Source organism: Elephantulus edwardii, unplaced genomic scaffold (assembly GCF_000299155.1).
Source record: "Elephantulus edwardii isolate Elephantulus edwardi_28Jun2011 unplaced genomic scaffold, EleEdw1.0 scaffold00279, whole genome shotgun sequence".
NCBI classification, from domain to species: Eukaryota; Metazoa; Chordata; class Mammalia; order Macroscelidea; family Macroscelididae; genus Elephantulus; species Elephantulus edwardii.
Genome location: NW_006400029.1, coordinates 1,611,327 through 1,637,780, shown reverse-complemented (window position 1 = coordinate 1,637,780; position 26,454 = coordinate 1,611,327). Strand labels below are relative to the sequence as shown.

At 35.5% G+C, this 26,454-nt stretch overlaps 1 protein-coding gene across 1 annotated transcript in view; it reads left to right on the top strand.

Moving 5' to 3' along the window:
• The window catches only part of ADAM9 (ADAM metallopeptidase domain 9), a 145,669-nt gene that overhangs the window by 47,571 nt on the left and 71,644 nt on the right, over positions 1 to 26,454 (top strand). Inside the window, exons 5-11 of the mRNA XM_006900308.1 lie at positions 5,667 to 5,743; positions 8,081 to 8,276; positions 10,087 to 10,152; positions 16,347 to 16,418; positions 17,588 to 17,757; positions 22,686 to 22,767; positions 23,724 to 23,857. Coding sequence (XP_006900370.1) covers positions 5,667 to 5,743; positions 8,081 to 8,276; positions 10,087 to 10,152; positions 16,347 to 16,418; positions 17,588 to 17,757; positions 22,686 to 22,767; positions 23,724 to 23,857 — 797 coding nt within the window. The remainder of the gene's footprint in view (positions 1 to 5,666; positions 5,744 to 8,080; positions 8,277 to 10,086; positions 10,153 to 16,346; positions 16,419 to 17,587; positions 17,758 to 22,685; positions 22,768 to 23,723; positions 23,858 to 26,454) is intronic.

Sequence of the window (26,454 nt, the reverse complement as noted above, 5' to 3'; positions counted from 1 at the left end):
AGAAAAAAAAAAGGAAAAAAGAAAAAAAAAACCCTCCTGAGGGTCAGCTATGGATCAGTTCCGACTCAACAATATACAACAACAAACAATTTGTGTTATAAAACATTAATACAAAGGAGCTCTGGTGACCTAGTGGCAAGAAGCTGCACTGCAATCCCAGAGGTACACGGTTTGAACCTACCAGATGCTCTGCTGGAGAAGGAGGGGCAGTCTCTTGTACCAGTCAGATCAGATTTGACAGTACAAATAAAAAAGAAATAAAATTAAAAAATAAAACAAACCCCAAAACATTAAAACAACAACAAAGAAAATATCAAAACATTGCCTATTCATCCACCCAAGGATTACTTATGACAGAAGGCTGCGTAATTATGGCCTCTTGGGTAGATTTCTTGAGATTCACACTGTTTGGGCTTAAATCTTGGCTCTGTTACTTGTTATAAGTTGAATTTCCATATCTTGTTTATGCCATGGTATCCTGCCTTAATATGAGAATGATAATTACTACTTATGGAGCTGCTTGGAGGCTAACATGAGTCAATACTTGTAAAATGCTTACAACAATCAATCTGGTAATTTTAACTCAACACATTTTTTTACTTATTATTATTTAAAAGGTAAATATTTTCAAACAACTAAACACAGGTTTAAATAATACAGAAATATATGTGACTATTAAAATATTTCCTGGAAATTTTAAAAATATAAACTAAGACAAGTAGAGTCACATATTTCTTGCTTATTTAGAATTATTCAAGGGTTCAAAGTGGCATACAAGTTTTGAAATATAATGAACATATGTTGAGATATTTGCATGTCTAGATTTCGGAATAGCTTTGTCATTTTGTACATAAAATGGCATTAATTTATGCTGAGAAAATGTAAATGCTTTCCCTTATTATTTTGTACAAGCTCAAAGTAATTTATAAAAATATTATTTAGTTTTCATAGACAGTGCCCTTTCCAAGGCCATTTAAAAATTATGTTGTTGAGAATATATAAAGCAAAACATACACCACTTCTATATTTTATATATATATATGTGCAATCCAGTAACATTGGTTATATTCTTCTAATTATGCAATCATGCTTATTGTGCATTTCTGACTTGCTCTTTATTCATATAAACTCATTAGTTCCATTTAATCTTTTGCACTAGTATTATCAGTTTTATATTATGTGGATAGTTTTTACAAGATCATAATATACAAAAGAGACTTTTTTTTTAAAATTTTAACCACTAACTTAAACTATTATTTGGTTTTGAAAAAACTTACAGGCATATTTTGGTTAAGATTTAAAGACACTTAGGGTAATAGTTTTGGGAATTAATTCGGCCTCCATGACTCCATAAAGTCTGAGTCCATGAGAATTTTGAATTCTGTATTTTATTCTCCTTCTTTTGATTTGGATTTTTTCCATTGGGTCATAGAAGTGAAGGTTTTAAAAAAGCACGTAGATGGATGTAAAATAAATCAGTGTGTTTTTCTTTAAAAGCATTTAGATAAGCCTATAAAGTAAACAGAAGTTCTAGGAAGGTATTCATTGCTTTGGACAGTTAACTATTCAAGATTAAAAGGAAGGTGTTTGCCCAAGGACAAAGTTAAGTGGGGAGAAAAGGTTAGGGAAGAAGCTGGATTGAGAACAAGAAACATAGGCAGGAAGTAGGTTGAGTTATGTTACATTGTGGGGATTGCAATCTGTGCCATGAAGCAAAATGTATGCGAACTGATCATTAGAAATTCCGTTTATTCTATACACTTTTATCCAGTAGTGTATGAGTTGTTAAATGAAAAACTGATCTGTGTAAGTTTTTACCTAATTCACAATAAAAAATTAGAATAAATTAATTTATACAAATTACTGTTTGAAATGAAATTCTTAATTATTGTATATTTCAGATACATATTGGGAGTTCTGATAGCATAGTCCATAGGAAATTATAGTGCTGATTCAAAGGCAGTTCAAATCCATCAGCTGCTCCTTGGGAGAGGGATGAGCAATATCCTTCCATTCAGTGTATATCCTTAGAAACTCAAAGGAGGGGCACCTATGAATTATTTCCCATTCAACAACAATGAATTATGAGTCACACACTTTAGAATTTCAGAATACATTTGCAAATATATTATGAATTCTCTTGACTAATGAATGCTCTTTAGTTCCTCTGTACTATATATATTTTATAATGTAACCTTTTTTTTTAAAAAATTTTTTATCAAATCAGATCTGACTGGTACAGGAGGAGATTGTCCCTCCTTTCCTGGCAGAGCATCTGGTGGATTTGAACCTTGCGCCTCTGGGATTGTGGTTGCAGCTCCTTTCCACTAGGCCACCAGAGCTCCCCTATTTTTACTGAATATTATTGATAGAAGTTGGAAGGCAAATGACCAGAAAAGATCTGTTTGTGTTCATTTCACAAAACGGTGAATCACAGAATGAGGAAACTTTATCAAATATTATCATTTATATTGCATGTTTTACATCTAAAATGTAATTTTATTATGTAATTTTTATATAATCTTTCTGAAGATAATGATCATTTAAAAAGAAAATCATCAGAGAACTGCCAAAAATTCAAACTAGATGCAGAAGAGTACTTGGGATCAGAGATAGATAGCATGGCTTACATCAGTGGATCTTGAGTGAAAATAGAGAATTTTGGCAAGATGTTTGGTTGTGTTTTATTGATCATGCAAAGGCTTTCTACTATGTGGGTCATAATAAATTATAGAAAACACTGGGGAGGAATGGAATTAAAGACCAAGAAGCAGTTCTAACAGAACAAGGGCAGGAAAAGTGTGAGACCAGGTTGTATCTTTTCTCCATCTGTTCAATCTATATGCAACAGATAATTCGAGAAAATGGTTATTAAATAGAGTGCAACTTCAGGGTTCAAGGAAGATACATCAACAACTCATTTTGTGCAGATGACAGTCTTGCTGCAGCAACCAAGAAGACTGAAAACACTTACTGATAAAGATCAAAGACTACTTAATACTTTCACTATGGGTTTTATCTCAACATAAAACAAAGATCTTAACAACTGAACAAGTAAATAATATCATGATAAAATGAGAGAATATGGAACTTTTATTAAAGGATTTTGCTTTACTTGGATCCACAATCAACCCCAGTAAAGGAACACTACATGGTTTAAAATGAAGAGAAGTGTGTGGGAGGCTTGTATTCTTTCACTATACCAATTCGGTCTGTATGTTGAGCACATTATTTGAGAAACTCAGTGGACTCTATGAAGAATGTGGCATTTACATTGGAAGAAGACTCATCAGTAACCCTTTCTTATGCAGATGATACAACTTTGCTTGCTGAAAGTGAGGAGGACTTGAAGCACTTATTGCAGAAGATCAAAGACTATCCTCTTCAATATGGACTACATCTCAATGTCAAGAAAACAGTATTTTACCACTGGACTGATAAGCAGCATCATAATAAATGGAGAAAAGATTGAAACTATCAGTCACTTCATCTTACTTGAATCCATGATCAGAATACTTAGTACCAGCAGTCAAGACATCAGGAGATGTATTGTACTGGGAAAGTCTGCAGTCAAGGACCTCTTCAAATCATGAGGGGCAGTGATGTTTGAGAATTAATGTATGCCTTATTCAGGCCATCGTCTTTTTGGTCACTTGCTGTGCATCTGAGAGCTGGACAGTGACAAAGGATGACAGAAGATGAATTGATGACTTTTTAAATTATGGTGCTGGAGAAGAGTGCTGAAGATCCCTTGGACTATCAAAAGAACAAACATCTATATATGTCTTGGAGAAATTTCAGCCAGAGTGCTCCTAGGAGGCAAAGATGATAAAACTTGGTCTCAGATCTTTTGAGCAAGTTGCTAGGAGAGGCTGTTCCTTGGAGAGGGACATCATGCTTGGGAAGGTGGAGGGATGATGAAAGAGAGGAAGACCCACAACCAAATTTATTGACACCGAGACTGGATTCAAGTGGATTCAAGTATGTCAGAGATTGTGAGGATGGCACAGATTATAGGGCAGGCTTTACTTCTGCTGTTCATTAGGTCACTGTGAATTGTGCTTGACAGCACCTAAGAACAATAACAATATGCCTGTGATTATTAATGCCATTTTGGAATTGATTGTTTTTCTTTATTAAATAAGTATAATTTTTGTTGTTTGGGATCTAGCTAGTTCGTAAGAAATCTTTGTACAACAGCATGAAGCATTCCCCAGTCCTGTGCCATCCTTCCATCATTGTTTTGCTTGAGCTCATTGCTGCAGTCACTGTAACAATTTTTTTAAGGATTTTCTTATTTTCCACTGATCTGCTTTACCAAATATGATGTCTTCCAGGGAGAGGCCCCTAGCGGCAACATGACCAAAGTATGTGAGAAAGGCCAGTATTCCTATAGGGTTTTATCCTGAGTCAATCTCTTTTGAGATATAAAAGAGATTAAATAAGCAACCTGAGGGGAAAGAGAGTAGACTTATAAAAGTCACATATGAAGACTGTTCAGGAGTAGAAGCTTAAAAGAGACAAAGGCCTTCCTCCAGAGCTGACAGAGAAGGCCTTCCCTGGAGCTGGCAACCTGAACTCTTGACTTTTTGTTTTCAAAAGGAACCGATGTAATATTTTTCTGTTACAGTAGTTGTTGATAACTGAGAATGAGATACTTCAACAAATACCTAAAATGTGGATGTTGTTTTGGAATTGGGCAATGTATAGACTTTGGAAGAGTTTTACTTAACAATAACAGCCCGGGTCACAGGGAAGAGACAAATCTGTTTGTTAAAGCTACCCATTTTGGTATCTCTGTTATGGTTCACTAGATAACAAAGACAGACAGTGATAAACATGGTTATCTGCTGAAATATCTAAATGAGATTATAAAGGGGCCATATGGTTTCTCCTTTCCATTCCTAGTAAAGTTTAAGAATGTTTCCTTTGTACATCATATTGTTGTTGTTGTTATGTGCCATTGAGTCACTTGCGACTCCGATACTATGTACAACAGCCCTAAACCGTGCTCTATCCCCTGCCAATCTCATTGCCTCTGACACACCCATCCTGATTACCCCAGTCACTGAATCAATCCACCTCATAGAGGGTCGGTCTTCCCCTCCTGCGCTGTCCCTCTACTCTACCCAGCATGATGTCCCTCTCTAAAGACCTGTCTCTCCTTACAACATGTCCAGAGTATGTCAGGCGAAGCCCCAGAATCCTTGCCTCCAAGGAGAAGTCTGGTTTAACTCTCTCTAGGATGAATCTGTTTGTTTTCTTGGCAGTCCATGGTACATTCAGTAACAGCTTTTCATCAAAATCTAAACAAACTACACAAAATTTTGATATTTTGACCAGATTATTTTCCACTTACTATATTATTATTATTATAATTTATTATAATAAACATGATATAATGCTGTCTTGATCTGTCGTTTGAATGTAAGGTCACTGGGGTAGAGCTGTTTGTTCTTAGAATTCTCTGGAATCCTGCCTAAATATTTGTGTACTTAGAGGATGACAGTAGATCATTTGAAGAGTGTCATGTGATATAGATGCCAGTGGTAAAAAGAAATGTTTTTAGTTGGCTAGCCTGAAGTAATTTTGTCAGCTCTGTTTTACTGTGATGATTTTACACAATACAATAGTACTTGAAGATAATGCAGTATTATTTTGTTTAGAATCATTGCCATTATCGGGGCTATGTGGAGGGAGTTTATAATTCATCTGTTGCTCTAAACAACTGTTTTGGACTCAGGTAAGGAATTTTCTTTACCTTCCTCCCTCTTGTGTTCCTCTTTCACCTGTTTTTCACTCTCACTATTTCTTTATCCAGATTAAGTGATTTAGGGAGACTTTTAAAAAGTTAGATTTTACTTTGATCTTGGTGAAGATTTTCATAGCTCTATTGTAGTAATCACTCTTAAAATGTTTGTCTAGGAAAATGTTATAGTTGATGCATTATCATACCTAAATGGAGTATTTTGTATTTGTTGAAGCTATTAAATACTTTTTTATCTTTGAAGTATACATTAAATTTCTAATATGTCATGTTAAAAAATCTTTTGCCTATATGTTTTCACTTAATTCTCATAATGATTCTGCAAAAGACTTCATATTTTCATATTTAGATGGAAAACTGAGATTAGAGAAATTGTAACACACAGCAAGTGAAGTGATGATAAGATTAAAGTTATATTTATGAATTTCATTGTGGTAGTCAGTTAGCTATAGGATTGAACTAATAAATATTACTTAAATCATTTTCAAACCAATTTCATAAAGTAAGTAGTACTAGCTCCTTTCAAACAGTAATATTTATTGAATATTCAAAGTGTTTTGTACTCATTAAATAGTTTAGTCACCTGTTAGTTCATCATACTGTATTGGCTTGTGTGTGCTATGGTTTCAGACGCTATGACACCATTATTTTAAATATCAGCATTCCTATAGTGTACAAGTTTGTCAAATTTTCCTGACTAACATAGATTTTAAGAGGAAAGGTCTGGTTATCTACTTCTGAAAATTAGACATTTCAGTCAAGGTGATGATAGCAACAGAACATTGTCTGATGTACTACTGGAAGAGAACCCAGATTGGGAAGCACTCAAAATATGACACAATAATCACAGAGAAAGTGCAGTGGTAGATAACTTTCTGTTTTGTCATACATAAGGTTGCCATGTGTCAGAGCCAAGTCAACAGCAACAACTCTCAATATAATACATTCTTCATAATCTAGGAAAGAATGTAAACTAAGGCATAGCTTACATAATTTGATAAAAGCCCTACAGCTAATAGGGAACAAATTAGGTATTTGAGTTATGGTCCTCTGACTCAGGACCCCACACTTTTATGAGCTATCCTGTAAATTTTCTCATTACTGTAAGCACTCAGAGAATTAACTTCAGGATAGTGATGTTAGTAAGTTGCAGTCTTGACTTAAAATTCAAGTTTGTTTGATTGTATGAAAGAGACACAATGGGAATGAAAGATATGTGCAACAATGTATACGAACTTTGTAAGCAAACCAATATAAAATAAAAAACCCCCCAAAATTGCTACAATAAAAAAAAAATAAAGTTTGTCTGATATGAAAACTTGTAATTTTTTTCACTACCTCCACTCTGGGACTTTGGCTGTTTTCTGGATCTGATGGTAGTCCTGATGGTCACGTGAGAGAGTTGTTTTGGGTCATGTCTGATGTCTATTGCTGCTTTTTTCCTCTCAAGCGCAGGTGTCCTTGATCATTTGCCTAGGGTGGAAGTCTGCTCAAAGGCGTTGGCTTTAAAAACCTTGGGCCTGTGGCCGTCAGGCCAAATTTATTAATTTTTGAATGAATATTTCTTAAACAGCAATCTTTTGTCTATATGCTGAACTAAACAACTTGGTGTTGCTGTGATGCTGCACACTATTCTATAGTCTTATCAAATACCATAATGGTTACCTGTTATATACAATGTTTGGATGACCTTCCAGACTGATTTATGCTGGGAAGCAGGAATGGCATCCACCTCTGGAAACTCTACAAACTCTCTAAACTCTATAAATGTACAGAAATGATGTTAGTTAGAGAACAGAGTTCAGTTTAGGTCTTTTGTGCAAAACTTACTCTCAGTTGTATTCGATTTGATGACACTTAACCACTGCTAAATGAAACTAGTGCTGTTTATATCTGGAGGAACACTCTTCCACTTTGTAAATCACTCTTTGTCAATGTGCAATATGAAGTAACTTGGGTTGCTGTGATGCTGAACCTTATACCACTAGGGTATCAAATACCGGAATGGTTTCCCAATATGGACAGTAGTTGGTGGAGCTCCCAGTTGTCAAACAAGTTTGGAAATAGGAGTGGCATCCACTTCCTAAACCACATGCTTCTGGAAACTCTGTGAAGTTGGAATTGATGATAGTTATGGAAAGGCATAAGGTCTTTTTTTCATAGAGTCTCTATGAGTCACTCTTGACTCGACAATAATCAACAACAACACTTTTTTACACTTGTTCTAAATTGGAATTTGAATTTAGAGTTTCTGATTCCTTTTCCTCTTTTTTCCTTTCTTAAAAATTGTATATGTGATATCACAACTTTTAGAGGACTGCTTCATTTAGATGATACAAGCTATGGGATTGAGCCTCTGCAAAACAGTTCTCATTTTGAGCATATCTTTTACCGAATGGATGATGTCCACAAAGAGCCTCTGACATGTGGAGTCTCCAACAAGGATGTAGAAAAAGAAACCACAAAGGATGAAGAGGAAGAGTTTCCAAGCATGACTCAGCTACTTCGGGTAAGAGAATAGTTTAATTCCTAATGGTTCACATTACTGTTTGGAGAAACAATATATTTATCTAGGAAACCAATGCCTACTTGTTTGTTTATTTATTGATTGCATTGTGCCAGACATTGTGATGGGTGCTAAGGAAGAAATACAAAGGTGAACAATTTGCAGGTCCTGCCACTATGCTGATTTACGTTTTAGGAGGTGTAGCATTTCTGGTTTAACTAGGACTTAAATCATAAAGTACTTGACAGTTTTTGTCAGCATTGTAATATAATATAGTCCATTCCATATCTTTCAGATAGCAGTGGAATTTTTCATTTTGATCTCTCCTACACAAACTAGAATGGATTCTTGAGCTTTAGATTAAAGAAACAGGTTTGCTTGTAAAGTTTTAACTATTTGAGATATCATCTAAGAGTAGTTGTATCCCGTTTTGAGATAGCATTAGGATTTCTTGCCTTATTTTCCAGAGTTTTCAGGGTGCTGTCATTAGATAGTTAGCTGCTAGCCAAAAATATCAGCACTTGGAACCTCCCAGCCACCCCCTGGAAGAAAGTTGAGGTAATTTGCTTCTGTTGTGCGGGGAGAAGGGTGCAACAATGAATGAATGGAATTCCAAAATCTCTGTAGATGTTCATTGAAATGAAAAATAAACAACCTAAATTAAAAAAAAAAAAGATGCATAGACTTGGAAATCTTATGAGGCAGTTCTCCTGTGTACTAAAGGAGGGGTGCCATGAGTCAGAATTGACTTGATGTCAGTGGGTTTTGTATCACTCTTGGCATAGATCTCTGACTGAAGTGGTTCTAGATCTAGATCAACCATCCCTGCTGAAAATATACCTTAGAAAGATGGTATTTCTATATTAGAAGAGGCATGTGCCTATGACTTATTCTGTAATGCCCAGTATATTAACTCATATTAGTTTATTATTTTTTTTATTGTCTCTTCTATCACCGAGTCTTGATGATTGGGCTATTCCTTTTAACTTTAAACATTGGAAACATTTGCATTTTAGCTTATTCTGCTTTATTTTAAGGGAGCTGGTAGCCTAGTGGGTAAGGAGTTGTGCTGCTAACTGAAAGGCTCTAAACTACCTACTGCAGGAAGGTGATTATTTACAGTCTCTGAAAACTGGAAGGGTCAGTTATGAGTCAGTTTTGACTCGATAGTACATAACAATAGTAACCGTATCATAGTAACTTCCGCAAAGTCACAAAACTACTCTTTTTTTTTTCTTTATTATTCATTATTTATTTTGGGGTGAAAGTTTACAAATCATATTCTCTTTTCATTCAGTCACTCATAAGCATTTTGTTTTCCTATCTTTTTTCTTTAGGATATGTCACTAGTAGTGTAATTGTAGATCAAATGGTATTTCTATTTCCAGATTTCTAAGGAAGTACCAAACTACTTTCCACAGTGAACTTTTTTTTTTTAAAGTAGCTACTTCGCCCCTATGTTGGCTTTGAAGAATAGTAGAATTTACCGTTAAAGTGTGCTTATGTGTGTGTTTGTATGTTTATGATGTATGTGTGTGTAATTTAGGTTTTAGAAATATCAATACATCTGTTTAGAACCTGAAGTAAGTAATTTTGTTTGACTCGTATTTTCCTCAGATTAGTTCAGGTACTGTATATTATTGGTTTTGTTTGTATCAAAATTTTGGTTTTGTCTTTATTGACCTAGAACGTGTTAAGTTAAATAAGTTTAGGATGACCTTAGTATATGGGAAATAAGTGACTGTAGATTGGGGTGTGATGATTACATATATAACATAGCCTTGTAACTTTTTTTGGTTTGTGATTTTGACAGAGAAGAAGAGCTGTCCTACCACAGACCCGATATGTGGAGCTGTTCATAGTAGTAGACAAGGAAAAGGTAGGATGGATGAAACTTTTTCTTCTTTTTCATGAAAAACAGATGAGAAATGAGCATTACCAGGTGTGATATATGAAATAAACATATACATATATAATTCGTGTATGTTATATTAATTTTTCTTACATGATAATTTTAATACAAAAATTGCATCTAAAAATTAAATTTCAGTGCTTTTGAGTCAGTTCAAAGATATAGTTGGTTCAAACCCTCCATCAGGTTCAAGGCTGTAAATTGCAGTGAAGAAGACTCCCTTAAAATCTCTATTGGATTTAAACTGCCAATTATATGCACTGCCAAATCTCCTATTAAACCTGCTCAGTATTTATAATAAAAAAAATTATACATATATAATTTGTACTTTGGAGAGGTTGCTGATAGCAGACTTTCCCAACACAGTATGTCTTTTAATTTCCTGGCTGCTGGTGCCAAGAATATTGATTGTGGAGCCAAGTAAACTAAAGCTGTTTATAATCACAATCTCTTCACCATTCATCAGATGCTGCCAATTGGCCCAGTGGTGAGAATCTTTGTTTTCTTGATATTGAGCTTCAATCCATGTTGAAGGCTGCAGTTTTTGACCTTCTGCAGCAAGCGCTTTAGAGGCCCTCCTCAGTTTCAGCAAGCAGGGCTGTGCCATCTGTATAACGCAGATTGTTGATGAATTCCTCCAATCCTGATGCCACATTTCTCCTCATAGAGCCCAGCCTCCCAGATAATCTGTTCTGCATAAAGATTGAAAAGTTAAAGAGATAGGACACATTCCTGGCAACCATGCAGTGTTCCCTTGCTCTGTTCTGACGACTGCTTCCTGGTCCAAGTATAGTTTTCGTATAAGCATGATCAAGTGTTCTGGGATTCCCATTATTCACAGAGTTAGCCATAGCATGTTGCAAGGAGGGACCAGTCCTTGGAGAGGAACATCATGCGTGGAAAGGTGGAGGGACAACACAAGAGAGGAAGACCCTGGATGAGATGGATTGATTCAGTGTCTGAGGATAGGTGTGTCAGAGACAATAAGATTGGCACAGGATAGAGTAAGGTTTAGGGTTGTTGCTCATAGGGTGAATATGAGTCACAGGTGACTCGATGGCATATGACGAAAACAATATAATTTGTTTATGTGTGTATATACACTCACATAGTAAATGATACCACCAACAATTTTATTTTTTTCTGCTGAATTCCACTCTCCCTCATTTTTTATTTGTTTTGGTAGCATTCTTAGGCTGAATTTCTTAAAACTGTATTGCCAATCAATTAAGGTCTTGAGAACTTTTCAGATGACATTAGAGGACTGTGGCTCTGAATAAAGTCAAACTGGTGTTGCTTCGCTATTTAGAATTTCAGCTAGTCAATACTTAACCTTTAGAGAAAATATCAATATCTTTACATACTTCAGAAATCACCTTTAAATCAAAAAGTCTACTGATTGTGCAACAATGAATGTATGGAAATCCAAAGTTTCTAAATTTTTACTGAAACTAATAATAAATTTAAAAAAACACACAAAAACAACAAAAAAAAGGATACTGATTTATTTCAGCATTTGGTGTTAATTTCACTGCACATAGATAACAGAAGATTTTCCCTATCTATATTGATTCAGTGACTGGGGTAATGTGGGTAGATATGTCAGAGACAATAAAGTTGGCACAGGATAGAGTTAGGGTATAAGCTATTTATTGTACATAGGGTCGCTATGAGTTGCAAGAGACTAGACGGCACATAACAATAACAGCAACAATATTTGTAAAGTCCATTTTTCCTAACTAAGGAAAATAACTTATCTTAGCATTTATAAGTATCAATTTTAGACATAACCACCATATTTTAGATATGAATTACTTGAAAATTCATCTTATTTTTAGTGCCAACTTTGATATTTGTATGAAAAATTTCATGTAGAAACTTAGTGTAATTGACCATCCCTCATTTGTGAACTACAGAGATAATTTTGAGGATTAAAAAAAAATATCTTCTAATGTGTAGGTTAAAAAAATAAGCTATTTCATTCTGAAATAAAATCTTTTTCAGATTTACTGACTGTAGATTCATCCCCACAAGTGGCAGAAGGAAAAACATTGAATTCTAGGACCCAAATAATAAGTGAAAAATTTTGTACAATGTTTTGGACAAAGCACAAAAATAGAGATTTACTCCTATCTTCTTTTATTCTATTTTCTTATATTTCTTTAAAAAATTTTTTAGATTTTATTCTGATTTGTTTACAAAGTTTGAATATATTGTTTTGTACAAAAGATCCTTCCTATTTCCTTCACCCCACCCACCCACTGAATTGTGCAACCCTGTGATTAACACCATACCCCCCATTCTCACCCCTCTATTTCCACCCCTCCCCCCACCTTGGATCTTCATACTCATTCTACAATAATGGTTTTTTATACAGTATTTGCCCTTGTGGGACTGAGTTAGTTCACTTAGCATAATGCTCTCCAGTCCCTTTCAAGTTAGGTAGTAATTTACAAAATCATTGCTCCTCTGTGCTTGCATAGTAGTCCATTGTATGAATGTACCACAATTTCTCAGTCCATTCCTTTGTGGTTGAACGTCTGGATTGTTTCCAGGTCCTTGTGATGGTGAATAATGCTGCTATGAATATTGGTTTATGGGTTTCCATTTGAGCCTCAGTTCTCATTTTCTTGTGGTATATTCCAAGCAATGGAATAGCTGGATCATATGACATTTCTATGCTCAGCTTTTTGAGGAAGTGCCAAACTGCCTTCCAGAGTGGTTGTACCATTGTACAATCCCACCAACAATGTAAAAGGGTTCCTATCTCACCATACCCTCTACAATATTTATTGCTTGCTGTCCTGTTAAACTTTGCCACTGCTACTGGAGTGAGATGGTATCTCATTGTGGTTTTGATTTGCATCTCTCTTATTGCCAGTGATTTTGAACATTTCTTCATATGACTGTTGGCTATTTGAATATCTTCCTCTGTGAAAGTTCTTTCCATAATCTTTTGCCCCTTTTGTAATTGAGTTATCAGACGTTTTCTTGTGGAGGCCCGGGAGTTGTCTCTAAACTTTAGTTATGAGATTCTTCTCTGAGATGGTATTGCCAAATATTTGCTCTCAGTCATAGGTTTTCTTTTCACCCTGTTAGAAAAAGTTTTTGATGCACACAGAGATTGAATCTTTAGAAGGTCCCATTCATCAATTTTATCCTCTTCAGATTGTACATTTCTGGCTTCCCCCCCCCCCCCTTTATACCATAGACTAGGACTTCTATGCTTGATCCCATTTTGTCTCTTAAGAACTTTACAGTTTGGGGCTTTATTCTCAAGTCTGTTATCCACCTTGAGGCGATTTTTGTTTATCCTGTTTCAGCTTTATTCAGATAGCAGTCCGGTTTTTCCAGCACCGTTTGTTGAAGAGGTTGTCATTTCTCCATTTGATAGCTTTGATTTCCTTGTTGAATATCAGTTGAATATCAGTTGACCCTAGATAGCTGGGTCTATTTCTGGATTCTCAGTTCTGTTCCACTGATCTTTGTGCCTGTCATTGTACCAGTACCATGTTGTTTTGGTTACTATTTCTGTGTAGTAGGTTTTGAGATCAGAGAGTGCTATACCTCCCACTTCTTTTTTTTGTTCTCTTCAGATTAACTTGTTTTGTATAGGTAGAAAATGGCTAAAAGAAAATGTTTTTATTTAAGTCAAACTTATCAAATGTATGAAAATGTTTTATTTTTGTTTTAAGATAATCAAAATAAGAATGCCTAAATGATAATTATGCATTCTGATATTAGTACCTGAATCAGAGCACAATCACAAATTCTTTTCAAAATTTAATTTAGTTTGTTGCTAATACAATGTTAAAATTGAGACTGAGAACTAACCAGATTTCAAAGTGATAAGTTATATCAGTTATTTAGATTAATATGGTTAAACTTTTATGTCTACATGTTGTTGTTGTTGTTGTTATGTGCCGTCGGGTCGTTTGCGACTCATAGCGACCCTATGTACAACAGCCCTAAACCCTGCTCTATCCTGTGCCACTCTCATTGCCTCTGACACACCCATCCCGATTACCCCCATCACTGAATCAATCCACCTCATAGAGGGTCTTCCCCTCCTGCGCTGTCCCTCCACTCTGCCCAGCATGATGTCCCTCTCCAAAGACCTGTCTCTCCTTGCAACATGTCCAAAGTATGTCAGGCGAAGCCCCATAATCCTTGCCTCCAAGGAGCAGCCTGGTTTAACCCTCTCTACGATGAATCTGTTTGTTTTCTTGGCAGTCCATGGTACATTCAATACTCTTCTCCAGCACCACAGCTCAAAGGCGTCAATTCTCCTTCTATCCTCCCTAGTCATTGTCCAACTCTCTGATGCATAACAAGTGATTGCAAAGACCATGGCCTGTATCAGGCGCACCTTAGTCTCCAGAGAGACACCGTTGCTCTTGAATACTTTAGAGAGGTCCCTAACAGCAGACTTTCCCATTGCAATACGTTTTTTGATTTCCTGGCTACTGTTGCCAAGAGTGTTGACCGTGGAGCTGAGCAAACTGAAGCTGTGAACAATCTCAATCTCTTCACCATCCATCCTGATGCTACCGATTGGTCCAGTGGTGAGAATCTTTGTCTTCTTGACATTGAGCCTCAGTCCATATTGAAGGCTGCAGTCCTTGACCCTCTGCAGCAAGTGCATGAGTTCCTCTTCAGTTTCAGCGAGCAAGGTTATGTCATCTGCATAATGCAGATTGTTGATAGATCGTCCACCAATCCCAATGCCACGCGTCTCCTCATAGAGCCCAGATTCTCAGATAATCTGCTCTGCATACAGGTTGAAAAGGTATGGAGACAGGACACATCCCTGACGTACACCCTTCCCAATTTTGAACCATGCAGTGTTGCCCTGCTCTGTTCTGACGACTGCCTCGGTCCAAGTATAGGTTTCGCATTAGCACGATTAAATGTTCTGGGATTCCCATTCTTCTCAGAGTCAGCCACTGTTTGTTATGATCCACGCAGTCAAATGCCTTTGCATAATCAATGAAACACAGATAGACATTCTTCTGGTATTCTCTGCTTTGAGCTACGATCCATCTAACATCAGTTACAATATCCCTAGTACCACGACCCCTTCTAAACCCAGCCTGGACTTCTGGCAGTTATCTGCTGATGTACTGTTCCAGTTGTTTTTGGATAATCTTTAGTAGAATCTTGCTTGCATGTGAAATCAATGATATTTTTCTGTAGTTTCCACACTCAGTTGGGTCGCCCTTCTTTGGGATGGGAACAAATATAGACCTCTTCCAGTCAGTTGGCCAAGTGGTTGTTCTCCAGATTTCTTTGCACAACTTGGTAAGCACATCCACGGCAGCATCTGTTAGCTGAAATATGTCAATTGGTATACCATCTATTGGGGCCTTATTTTTTGCTATTTCCTTCAAAGCAGCTTGAACTTCTTCCTTCATCACCATAGGCTCTTGCTCATATGTTATTTCATGAAATTCTTCTGTGTCTGCCAATTCCTTTCGATACAGTGACTCAGTATATTCCTTCCATCTTCTTTTAATACTTCCTGGATCATTTAATATTCTGCCCAAAGCATCCTTGATTGGAGCAACTCGAGGTTTGAATTTGTTCTTCAGTTCCTTGAGCTTACGAAATGCTGAACGAGTTCGGCCCTTTTGATTTCCCAACTCTAGCTCCTCACAAATTTCATTGTAGTATTTTATGTTTACATACACTTGTTTTAACTAATGATCATTGATTAATCTCTAAAGTTAGAAAGAGTTTATTAATAATACCTTTAGCACAAGAGGTGTAGGGCTCAGGAAACCTTAGCAATTGTTTTTCTTCCTCTGGCTATGCATTTTGGTTGTTTTAAACATAGCCTTGTGAAAGGCTTATAAGTATTTTTGTATTAAAATAGTAAAAAGAACACAAGGAACAAATAATTGTTTTCAAAATATGCTAATTTGAAGAAACATTAGACTTCAATGCTTTTTAAATTATTGTTTCACACTTATATTTATTTTCTTTTATTCCTATTTAATTTCTTAATGTATCATTAACTTTATTAATTTTAAATGTTAGTAAAGGTATACATATATACATTTTTTTGTTCAAAGGAAATATTTAGGCTGTTTTCCTCTTAACAGACCATGGTAATTCTCTTAAATTATTTTGACAATAATGATTTCCTTCTTTGATTTCAGTATGATGCAATGGGGAAAAACCAGACTGCTGTGAGAGAAGAGATGATTCGTTTAGCAAACTACTTAGATAGCGTAAGTTGGATTTTCAGTTATTCGGGATGACTCTGGTTTGTCCCTCCTGGTCTCAGAACAGAATTTAAATTTTATCTTGCCTTATTCTTTTAGTATCTCAGGGTCTCAGTCTTTCTGGTTTGCTTTGTAGTTTCCTTTTAATATTTTTATGTTAGAAAGCAAAATGCAGGACTTTGAGAAGAGAAGGTAGTCTTATATTAGCATGCACGTTATTTTCAGAGTAGATGGGCTAATGTGCTTTCCTTTATAAAAAGGTATTTGAATTTTTATTAAGAAAGTATTGTTTAAAATAAGTTTGCCTCCTTTTCCTTACCTTGTAAGTGGCAGTGTCAATGTGTGTATGTGTGGTTTAGTTTTAGTTCTTAGAGTTTAGCTTGTAGGAGATTATCTGTTCTGACAGAATCAGTCTAGTTAGCAGCTGATCACGAGGATGGTGCTGAACTGGCAGTGCTTTTTCCATTGTGATGGGTTCCGATAGGTGAGAGGCTGAGTCCACAGAATTGTCAACATACACTTCCATCTAAAAGATAAGGCATTCCATAATACTAATGTGGTTATTGTGATGAGGAGGACATTTTCTTGTTTAGTACTTACAACTTACTAGAACCTTAGCTAAGTGCTTAATGTTTATTATTTATTCCTTAAGTATTTTTAAATTATACTATATCCATAACACTTAGCACACATGTGATTAGCCTTTTATATAAGAGTTTAGAAAGGCACTATGACTTATAACCTGCATAGTATACCCTCTTCAGCAGGAACTAGGGAAGTGTTTTGTGTTTAAACTATTAAAATATCTGCTGTGAAATATGAGTATTTACATTAAATGGAATAAATAGATTACAAATAGTCTTGCACCAGTTCAGGATAAGTTTTGCAACCAAATTTACCAAAAAACTTAATTTTCAGGATTTGTCAGATTTTGTAATGGAAGATTAAAAATATTTTGAAAGTTTGTTGTTAGCATCATTTTACAGATGAGTAAACTGTGACTCAGATTAGATTCAGTCCCTTTCTATTGAGGGAAAGATGATTTTTTTGGAGATGGTGATGGTGGATAAAGTCTGCCTTTACTTAAGTAGTTCTGTCACTTGATTTGGTAGTTAAAGAATTTTTCTCATATTCTCTAATATATTTTACATCATTTGTTTTTCTTTTCTTTCTAGATGTATATTATGTTAAATATTCGAATTGTACTAGTTGGACTGGAGATTTGGACAAATGGAAACCTGATTAATATGGTTGGAGGTGCTGGTGATGTGTTGGGGAATTTTGTACATTGGCGGGAAAAGTTTCTTATAACACGCCGGAGACACGATAGTGCACAACTAGTTCTGTGAGTGATTTTTTTTTTAAATACTATTAATGAAATGACCAGGAAAAGAACTTTTATTTTCTTTTATTAGAATTGTATTCTTTTTTGTTTTTTTGGCAGTTAACAGAGAAAAACATAGTTCGATACCATAGGATTAGATGTAATGGTATGATAATGAGAACTCTCTTGCATTGGATTCTCTGTCACCTTTATCCCATGTCTTTCCTGCATTTATACCCTTATTTTGGTAGGCACATTCTGTAGTTGTTTTTTGAGAAAAGGTGTCTAAAAAGAGCAGGAGTGGCATCCACTTCCTAAACAACATGCCTCTGGAAAGTCTATAAACTTTGATAAATATCCATAGTTACAGAAAGGCTTTCAGGCCTTTTGTTCATAGGGTTGCTATGAGTTGTGCTTGACCCGATGACAATCAACAACAACATATAGAAAGAAAAAACTCTGACCTCTTACATACTTGAAAAATGTATTTATCCTGCTCCACGCTTGATTATTTGACTAGGTATAAAATTCTAGTCACAAAGTCTTGTTCTGTCAGGATTTCAAAGTCATTGACTTCCTGTATTACTATTGAGAAGCCTGAAGCCATTCTGTATTCTCATCTTTTGCATGTGATCTGTTTTTCCCCCCTCTTCTTTGGAAACTTGTATGATCATCTCTTTTTTTTTTAATTTTTATTATTTTTGTGTGCGTGTACTGTCAAATCAGATCTGACTGGTACAGGAGATTGCCCCTCCTTCCCCGGCAGAGCATCTGGTGGATTAGAACCGTGCACCTCTGGGACTGTAGTTACAGCTTCTTGCCACTAGGCCACCTGAGCTCCCCAGGATCATCTCTTGATTCCCAGGCTTCTGGATTTTCCTATTGATACTCTTTGGTGTAGATCTTTTATCAGTCATTGTGCTGTGGTTTCAGTAAGTACCTTCAATCTTGAACTAGATAGCCTTCAGTTTTATAATTGTCTTGGGAATTATTTAATAAATGATTTTCTATTTATTTTTATTCTTCCTTTCTTCTGGGATTCCCTTTGTTCAACTATTGAGATTCTTATACTTTTCCTATAATTTTATTATCTTTCTTCTCTTTATTTCACTGGGATATTTAATGAAATTTGTCTTCTAATATTGGTGAAGATCGTACAAAATTGGTTAGAAGTATATTGACAGAGAACTTTAAAAGAGGCTGTGGAAGAAGATTGGGAGTTCCAGGACATCTAACTATGCTTGTATGAATTACATACCCAGACCAAGAAACTGTTGTCCTAACAGCAAGGGACCACTGTATGATTTAAAATCAGGAAAAATGTGTGTTTGGGCTGTATCCTCTCTCCATACATATTCAATCTGTATACTGAACAATTAATTCGAGAATCTCGACTTTATGAGGAAGTGAGGCATCAGGATTGGAGGAAGGCTCATTAACAACCATCATTGTGCAGGTGACACAACCTTGCTTGATGAAAGTGAGGAGGACCTGAAGTGCTTGCTGTAGAGGATCCAGAACTGCAGCCTTCAATATGGATTACATCTCAACATCAAGAAAACAAAAATCTTCACCCCTGGACCAATAGGCAACATCATGATAGATGGAGAAAAGATTGAAGTGGTCAACAATTATATCTTTTTTTAAAAAAATTTTTTTTGTATATTTGGTGATTTATTTATAGGAAATATATTTTTTAAATTATTTTTAAAAAAATTTTACATTGATTTACATATAAACCTCATATATATCATATTTCACACTAGCCTTCATTCTCATTCATTTTTATTTTTATAAAATCAGTCACTATTAAGCCAGTCCTATCATTACCCGGTCTTTCTAGATCCCCTGCGGATCTTTCTCATTTCTTCCCCCCGCCTCACCAATTTTGTGACCCTATGACTGCTCTCCTGCCCACCCTCGACCCTCTGTTCCCCCCTCCCGTCTCCCCTGGGATCTGCATAAATGTTTTACTAGTTATCCTTCTGATTTTACAGTAATAGTCCTATGCTGTATTTATCCTATGATATTGAGTTAGTTCACTAAGGATAATGCTTTCTATTATCTCTCAAATTACATATTAATTTTTGAAATTGTTGCTCTTAATTGCTGCATAGTATTCAGTTGTGTGAATGTACCACAGTTACTCAATCCATTAATAATTTCATCTTGCTTGGATCTATAATCAACATTCTTGGTACTAGCAATCAGGCCATCAGGAGATCTTATAGTTTTGGGAAAATCTGCTGTCAAGAACCTTTTCAAAGTATTGCAGGGACCTCTCCATAATACTGAAGGAGGATCTATGATGTAAGTTTGAAGACTAAGGTGTCTCTAATTCAAGTCACAATCTTTCCAGTCACCTGCAGTTCACGGAGAGCTGGACAGTGAATGAGGATACAAGAGAAGAATTTGTGCATTTGAGTTGTGGTGTTGGAAAAGAGCACTGAGTATCTCATAGACTGCCAAAAGAACAAACAGATATGTATTGGAGAGAGTGCAACCAGAATTCTTTGGAAGCAGAGATGGTGAATCAACAACTCATATATTTTAGACTTGGAGCTCTTGTGTCCTAGTGGCGAGAAGCTGCACTGCAGTCCCAAAGGCATGTTGTTCAAGGCCGTCCCTCCCGTTCGATTCACTGCCTCTAAAAACCTGCCAGAGGTTCAGCTATGGGTAGCTTCCGACTCTGTGATACACAACAAAAACAACAACATTCCTTGGAAAGGGACATCATGCTTAGAAAGGTAGAGGGTCAGAGAAGGGCAGAAAGACCCTCAAAGAGATAGATTTATATTACAATATCTGTGGCAATGGACTCAGTTGTATCAAGGATGATAAAGATGGTGAAGGATTACCTACCATCTATTTTTCATAAGAATCTTACTCCACTCGACAGCACTTAACAACAACAACAACAATGCTGTTTTTATATAATCAAGTTCTTAATAATTTTTCTAGTCCTTTTGATGATATTACTGGAATATTTTTAAAAATGCATTTTCATGCTTCTGTAAGTAAAATCAGACCCTTGCTATTGAGTCAATTCCAAAAACTTAAATTTATATAAAATTACTCAGTATAAATAAATTTAAGAAATTTACAACAAAACTTTCACAAGTACACTTAAACTTTTAAAAAAAATTTTTGTCTTGAGACAGGCGGATTTTTTGCCAAAAAGGTTCTAATTTACAGTGGTTATTTCCCCCTTCTTTACAATCTCACACTTTGCGGTAGATTTTTCTTTCACCATATTATTTTCTTTTGCAATTATTGTTTAACGCAAAGAAGTGAAAATGTCTACATAGCTTTTTGCTATTTTATGTGCTGGCAAGTCGAGTACTACTATGAACAACAGATCTAAACCCCATCCTGTCCTGTGCGATGATTTCATAAACACGCAGACTTGGTTCTGACTTTTTACATTAATTTTTAGTAAAATAACATGGAAGTGGTTTTCATGTTAGTGAGAATATTCCCTCTAATTCACATCAAAGGTGTCTACAGAGGTTTTTTTTGGTCCATTTTGGTCTTTATCTGTCATGTTAAGAGTCTTTTCCCAGATGAATCACCATTCATGTTCTCAGACTTTCAAGGGGCACTTTAGGAGCCCACTCTTAACCATAAATAAACAGCTGAGGATTACAAGACATCTGGGAACTGGTGAGTTTACTATATAGGGTCGTCTGGCTGGTGTGTTTCCTTGGGAATCTTTTTTTCATCAGTTTCTTTAGTTCTTATCACTTGTGCTGACCAGATTCCCCAGAGAACAACTTACTCATTTATCTAAAAATGTTCCACTGTTTTTTATGTGCTAAATTGTTGGGTAGAGTAGGGAATAAAAATGGACTGAAATTTTTAATCTTTTTTTTAATTTTAAAATTTTTAAAAAAATATTTATTATTTTTTGTGTATGTACCATCAAATCGAATCTGAGGTACAGGAGGAGATTGCTCCTCCTTCTCCAGCAGAGGTGGATTCAAACCACATACCTCTGGGAGTGCAATGCAGCTTCTTGCCACTAGGCCACCAAAGCTCCGTTTAAAATTTTTTTCTTAATGAACTTTTATTTTTTGGAGGAGATGGACCATAAATGAGCTAAATAAATGTGAAGTATGGTATGTTAAATAATTATGTAAAAGGAAAAATCAAACAAGAAGGGAAATTTAAAAGTAATGGACATTGTTGTTACTGCCATATACCTTTGAGTAAACTATGACTCTTTGTAACAACACTTATGAACAAGGGCTCTGAACCTTGTATTCTGAGCCAATCTCACCATTTCCGACATGCCTGACCCTGTTTCCATGGGAAGGTTCCACTGTGAATATGAAGTTTGGATAAAAACTTGAAAGAGGTGAAGAAATAAGTTGCAATAGAGAGTTCTAGACTGAAAGAATAAATCCTGATATGAAGCATGTTTAAGGGAGACAAATGTGACTTTGTTTATTGTCCTTCAACCTCCTCTGTGAATATATTAACTTTGGGTTTATTCCCCTCTTTATTAAAATGTGTTAATGAATGGATATAATGTGATCTTGGAAGGTTTTTTTTCATCTAGAAGGTTAAAATATAAAACAGCTTTGTTTTGTATTTGTCTCAAAAATATATTTCTAATATTAAACTCATTTCTTGACAATAAAAAAGAGGTAAGTCATAACTATATTCTGATTTTTCTTTTTTGCTTTTTAAGATTGTGTGATAATGTAAAGAACATAGTATTTGCGAATTTGATCTTTTTAATGTATAAGAAATAATTGTACATGCACAGTAAAACCAGTGACTTCAAATATTATGCAACCATTGTCTATATTTTAATTTGAAAATGTTATGGTTACCATTTTTCTCACAATTGTAGGCTGCATCAGTTTATGTTTACCATCGAAACAGGAGCAATGTATTTCTTAAGTACAATTTGTAATTTTTGCCTTTTTTCCTTTTTTATTTAGGAAGAAAGGTTTTGGTGGGACAGCAGGAATGGCATTTGTGGGCACAGTGTGTTCAAGGAGCCATGCAGGCGGGATTAATGTGGTAGGGATTTTTAGTTTCAACTTTGACTGCTAATATATATATATAAATTTTTTTTTTAAATTGAGATTTTAATGAAAGTTTATGGAGAACTTGGATTTCCATTCATTCATTATTGCATATTTTCCTCCCTACCTACCCCCCCCTTTGCTTTTCTCTTTGAAAAAATATTCTTTTATTGTGTACTATCACCCCCACCTCAGTCCACTTTGCTCTGCATTTCTTATTCTAGACTGTTGTAGTGCAAATAATACCAAATCATTCCTTTTAAGCAGTTTTATTCCTTATCTGTTTCAATGCAGTGTACATTATTTATCTCCCTTTTCTTAGTTTCCCCCTAACCCTCATATTAGTCCTGTTTTATAACAGTGACATTATGCAGTATTTGTCTTTTTTGTGACGGAAATATTTCACTCAGCATAATGTACTCCAGGGTCACCTATTTTGTATTTCATGAGTTCCTTATTTTTCAGTACTGCTTAGTATTACATTGTGTGTATAGGAACTGCTAACATATATTGACTTTATATTTCCTCTGTGTTTCTTGAACCACTATTTTAGGCATTAAGTGGGATAAAGTAGAAGTAGCAGATGTTTTCTATCCCTACAACAGACTAGATCTTGGTTTCTAATATTTATTATGTGTTTGTTTTATGGATGTGGAAACAAAAGATCTTGTTTGAGAGAATTAAATTGGAACTGTCAGTTTGTTTCCTCATAATGACCATGAATAGTTTATTGGTGCTAAAGTAATCATCTTATTTCTAAAAGGCTCCATGTTCATTTTCAGGATGCTGAAGTCATACCGTTTTCTTATTAAGCTGGATGCTTGGTTTAGCTAAAGGATTCTGTCATTATAATTAGTAGATTTCCTTTTGCAAAAAAAAGAATCCAACCAAGAAATAAAACATTTCCTTTCTGCAGAGAAACCTAATTAATTATTTCGTGTGTTTGGACAGTTTGGACAAACCTCTGTTAAGACATTTGCATCTATTGTTGCTCATGAATTGGGTCATAACCTTGGAATGAATCATGACGATGGACGAAATTGTTTCTGTGGCGCAAAGAGTTGCATCATGAATTCTGGAGCATCGTGAGTGACTGAATTTTTTTTCTTCTTCTTCTTCTTTTTTTTTTAAAATAATGTGGTATTATATAAACCAGTGTTCCCCAAACTCTGCTAAGAGATATGCCAATGTTGGATAAAGCAGGAAAGATCAACCCTGACTGAGTAATTATTAAATGATACGGCGATTAGAAAGAAAGCTTTACATGAAACAATCTTAGAGAGCTTTCGGAAATATTTAGGTAGCCAGAGGTATATAGGTATACTTCCATGAACTCTCCCTGCTTAAACCTGTATATATGTTGTTATGGATGGAATTGAGTCCTCCCGCCACTCAGATTTTGTTGAAGTCCTAACCTCTGTCCTTATAAATATAATCCTGTTTCAAAAAAAGGGAAAATATCCAGGAAGATACACACAAAGACCCTTTCTCCCGAAAGATGAATATGACATGCCATATAACAGAAGGAATCAGTGTGGCCAAGATGTTAATTTTTATTTTTAATCTCCAGAAATATGAGAAAAAAATTTCTATTTTTTTAAAGCTACAGAGTTTTATTTTTCTTATGGTAGCATATACTCTTTTTCTGCTACTGTAAGTTAATATCCCTAGTGAGAGGAAACCTCAAAAGACTAATCTCATTGTCATTCTTATTCCTCAGTCCCCTCTCCCTTGCTGTTTTTTATTTCTTTCTACTATTCTCCTGCTCCTCCTATCATCATTTAATTTTCATTTCTTACCAGATCTTTCTAATCATATAATCATATACATGGTGGGTTGATGTGTGTGTGTGTGTGTGTGTGTGTGTTTCATACTTTTCTTTATTGACATTATGCTTCATACAATCATTTCCATACATTGTGTTTTATGAAATGATTTACCCTTGGACTATGCCCACCATCACCCTGTCTTTTCAGGTTCCTACTGTGTCTTTCCCATTTCCTTTACCCTCTCCTTCCACCCACCAAATTTTGTGGCCCCATGATATCTTCCTACCCATCCTCACCCCTCTGCTCCCACCCTTCACTCTTTGGGCCCCATGTGCATTTTGCTAGTTATCCTTTATTTTAACCATAATGGTCTTATGCAGTATTTGTCCTTATGAGACCAAGTTAGTTCACGCAGCATAATGCTCTTCAGTCTCTCCAAAGTTATGTAGTATTTTTTAAAATCATTGCTCCTAGGTGCTGCATAGTATCCCATCATGTGAATGGACCATAGTTTCTCAGTCACTTTGCTTGTGGTTGGACATTTGATCTATTTCCTTGTTCTTGTGATGGTGAATAATGCTGTTATGAACACTGGTGTACAAATCTGTGTTTGTGTCTCAGTACTAATTTCCTTATGGTATATTCCTAGGAGTGGAATAGCTGGGTCATGTGCAGTTTAGTTTCTGTGTTCAGCTTTTTGAGGAAATGTAAAACTGCCTTCCAGAGACATTATACCATTGTACAATCCCACCAACAGAGTTCCAATCACTCTACATCCTCTCCAACAGTTATTGTTTGATGCCCTGCTAAACCTTGCTACTGGTACTGGGGTGTGATGGTATCTCATTGTGGTTTTGATTTGTATCTCTCTTATTGCTGATAAATTTGAGCATTTCTTCATGTGTCTCTTGGCCATCTGAATGTCTTCCTCTGTGAAAAGTCTTTCCATGTCTTTTACCCATTTTGTAATTGTATTATCAGTCTTCTCCCTACCCCCTTCCCCCTTCCTGGTGGCCTTGTTGTATTCTGTAAACATACCAGGAGATCTTTGTCTGAGTTTATATTACCAAAAAACATATATATTTTTGTATTTTAAAAAAAAAAAACAGAATAAAACAGCAGTCTTTTTTTTTTTTGATCCTATTTCTTCCTTTAGCTGCTGTTGTTAGGTGCCATTGAGTTCAATGCAATTCAACTCAACCTTGTGAACAACAGACCTGAACCCTATCCTGTCCTTTGTCATCCTCTTAATTTCTGACACACTTGAGCTCATTGCAGCACTTACTCTTTCAGTCAGTCTCATTGAGGGTCTTCCTCTCTTGCCGACCCTCCATCTTTCCAAGCATGATGTCCCTTTCCAAGGAACAGCCTGTCCTAGCAACATGCCCACAGTAAGAAAGATGGAGCTTCATCATCTTTGCCTCCAAGGAGCACTCTGGCTACGCTTTCCCCAAGACACATCTATTTGTTCTTTTGGCAGTCCATATCCTTTAGCTACCATCTTAGTTTTCCTTTCACTCGAAAGAAAAAAATCCTTAGCAATTTTTGTTTAGATCATTTTATTTTTTAGTATATCATATTCTCTTTTAAACTCATTGCGAGTACATTTTTCCAACCACTAGTTCATAGAGCTGTTTTTATAGAAAGTGTGCAATGACCACTACATTGCTAATCTCAATAATGATTTATCAAGTCTCTTTCTTGACCTATCAGCAGCATTTGATAAAGTTTCTTGACCTGCCAGCAATGTTTGATACAGTACATTATTTTGTCCTTGAAAATAGTTTTTCCACTAGATTTCCAAGACATTTCCCATTTCTAGGTTATACTTAGATATAAGTTTAACAAGAAATGTGTAAAATTTATGTGACTAAAATTTCAAAACTCTCTTAGAAGACATAAAGTTAGATTAA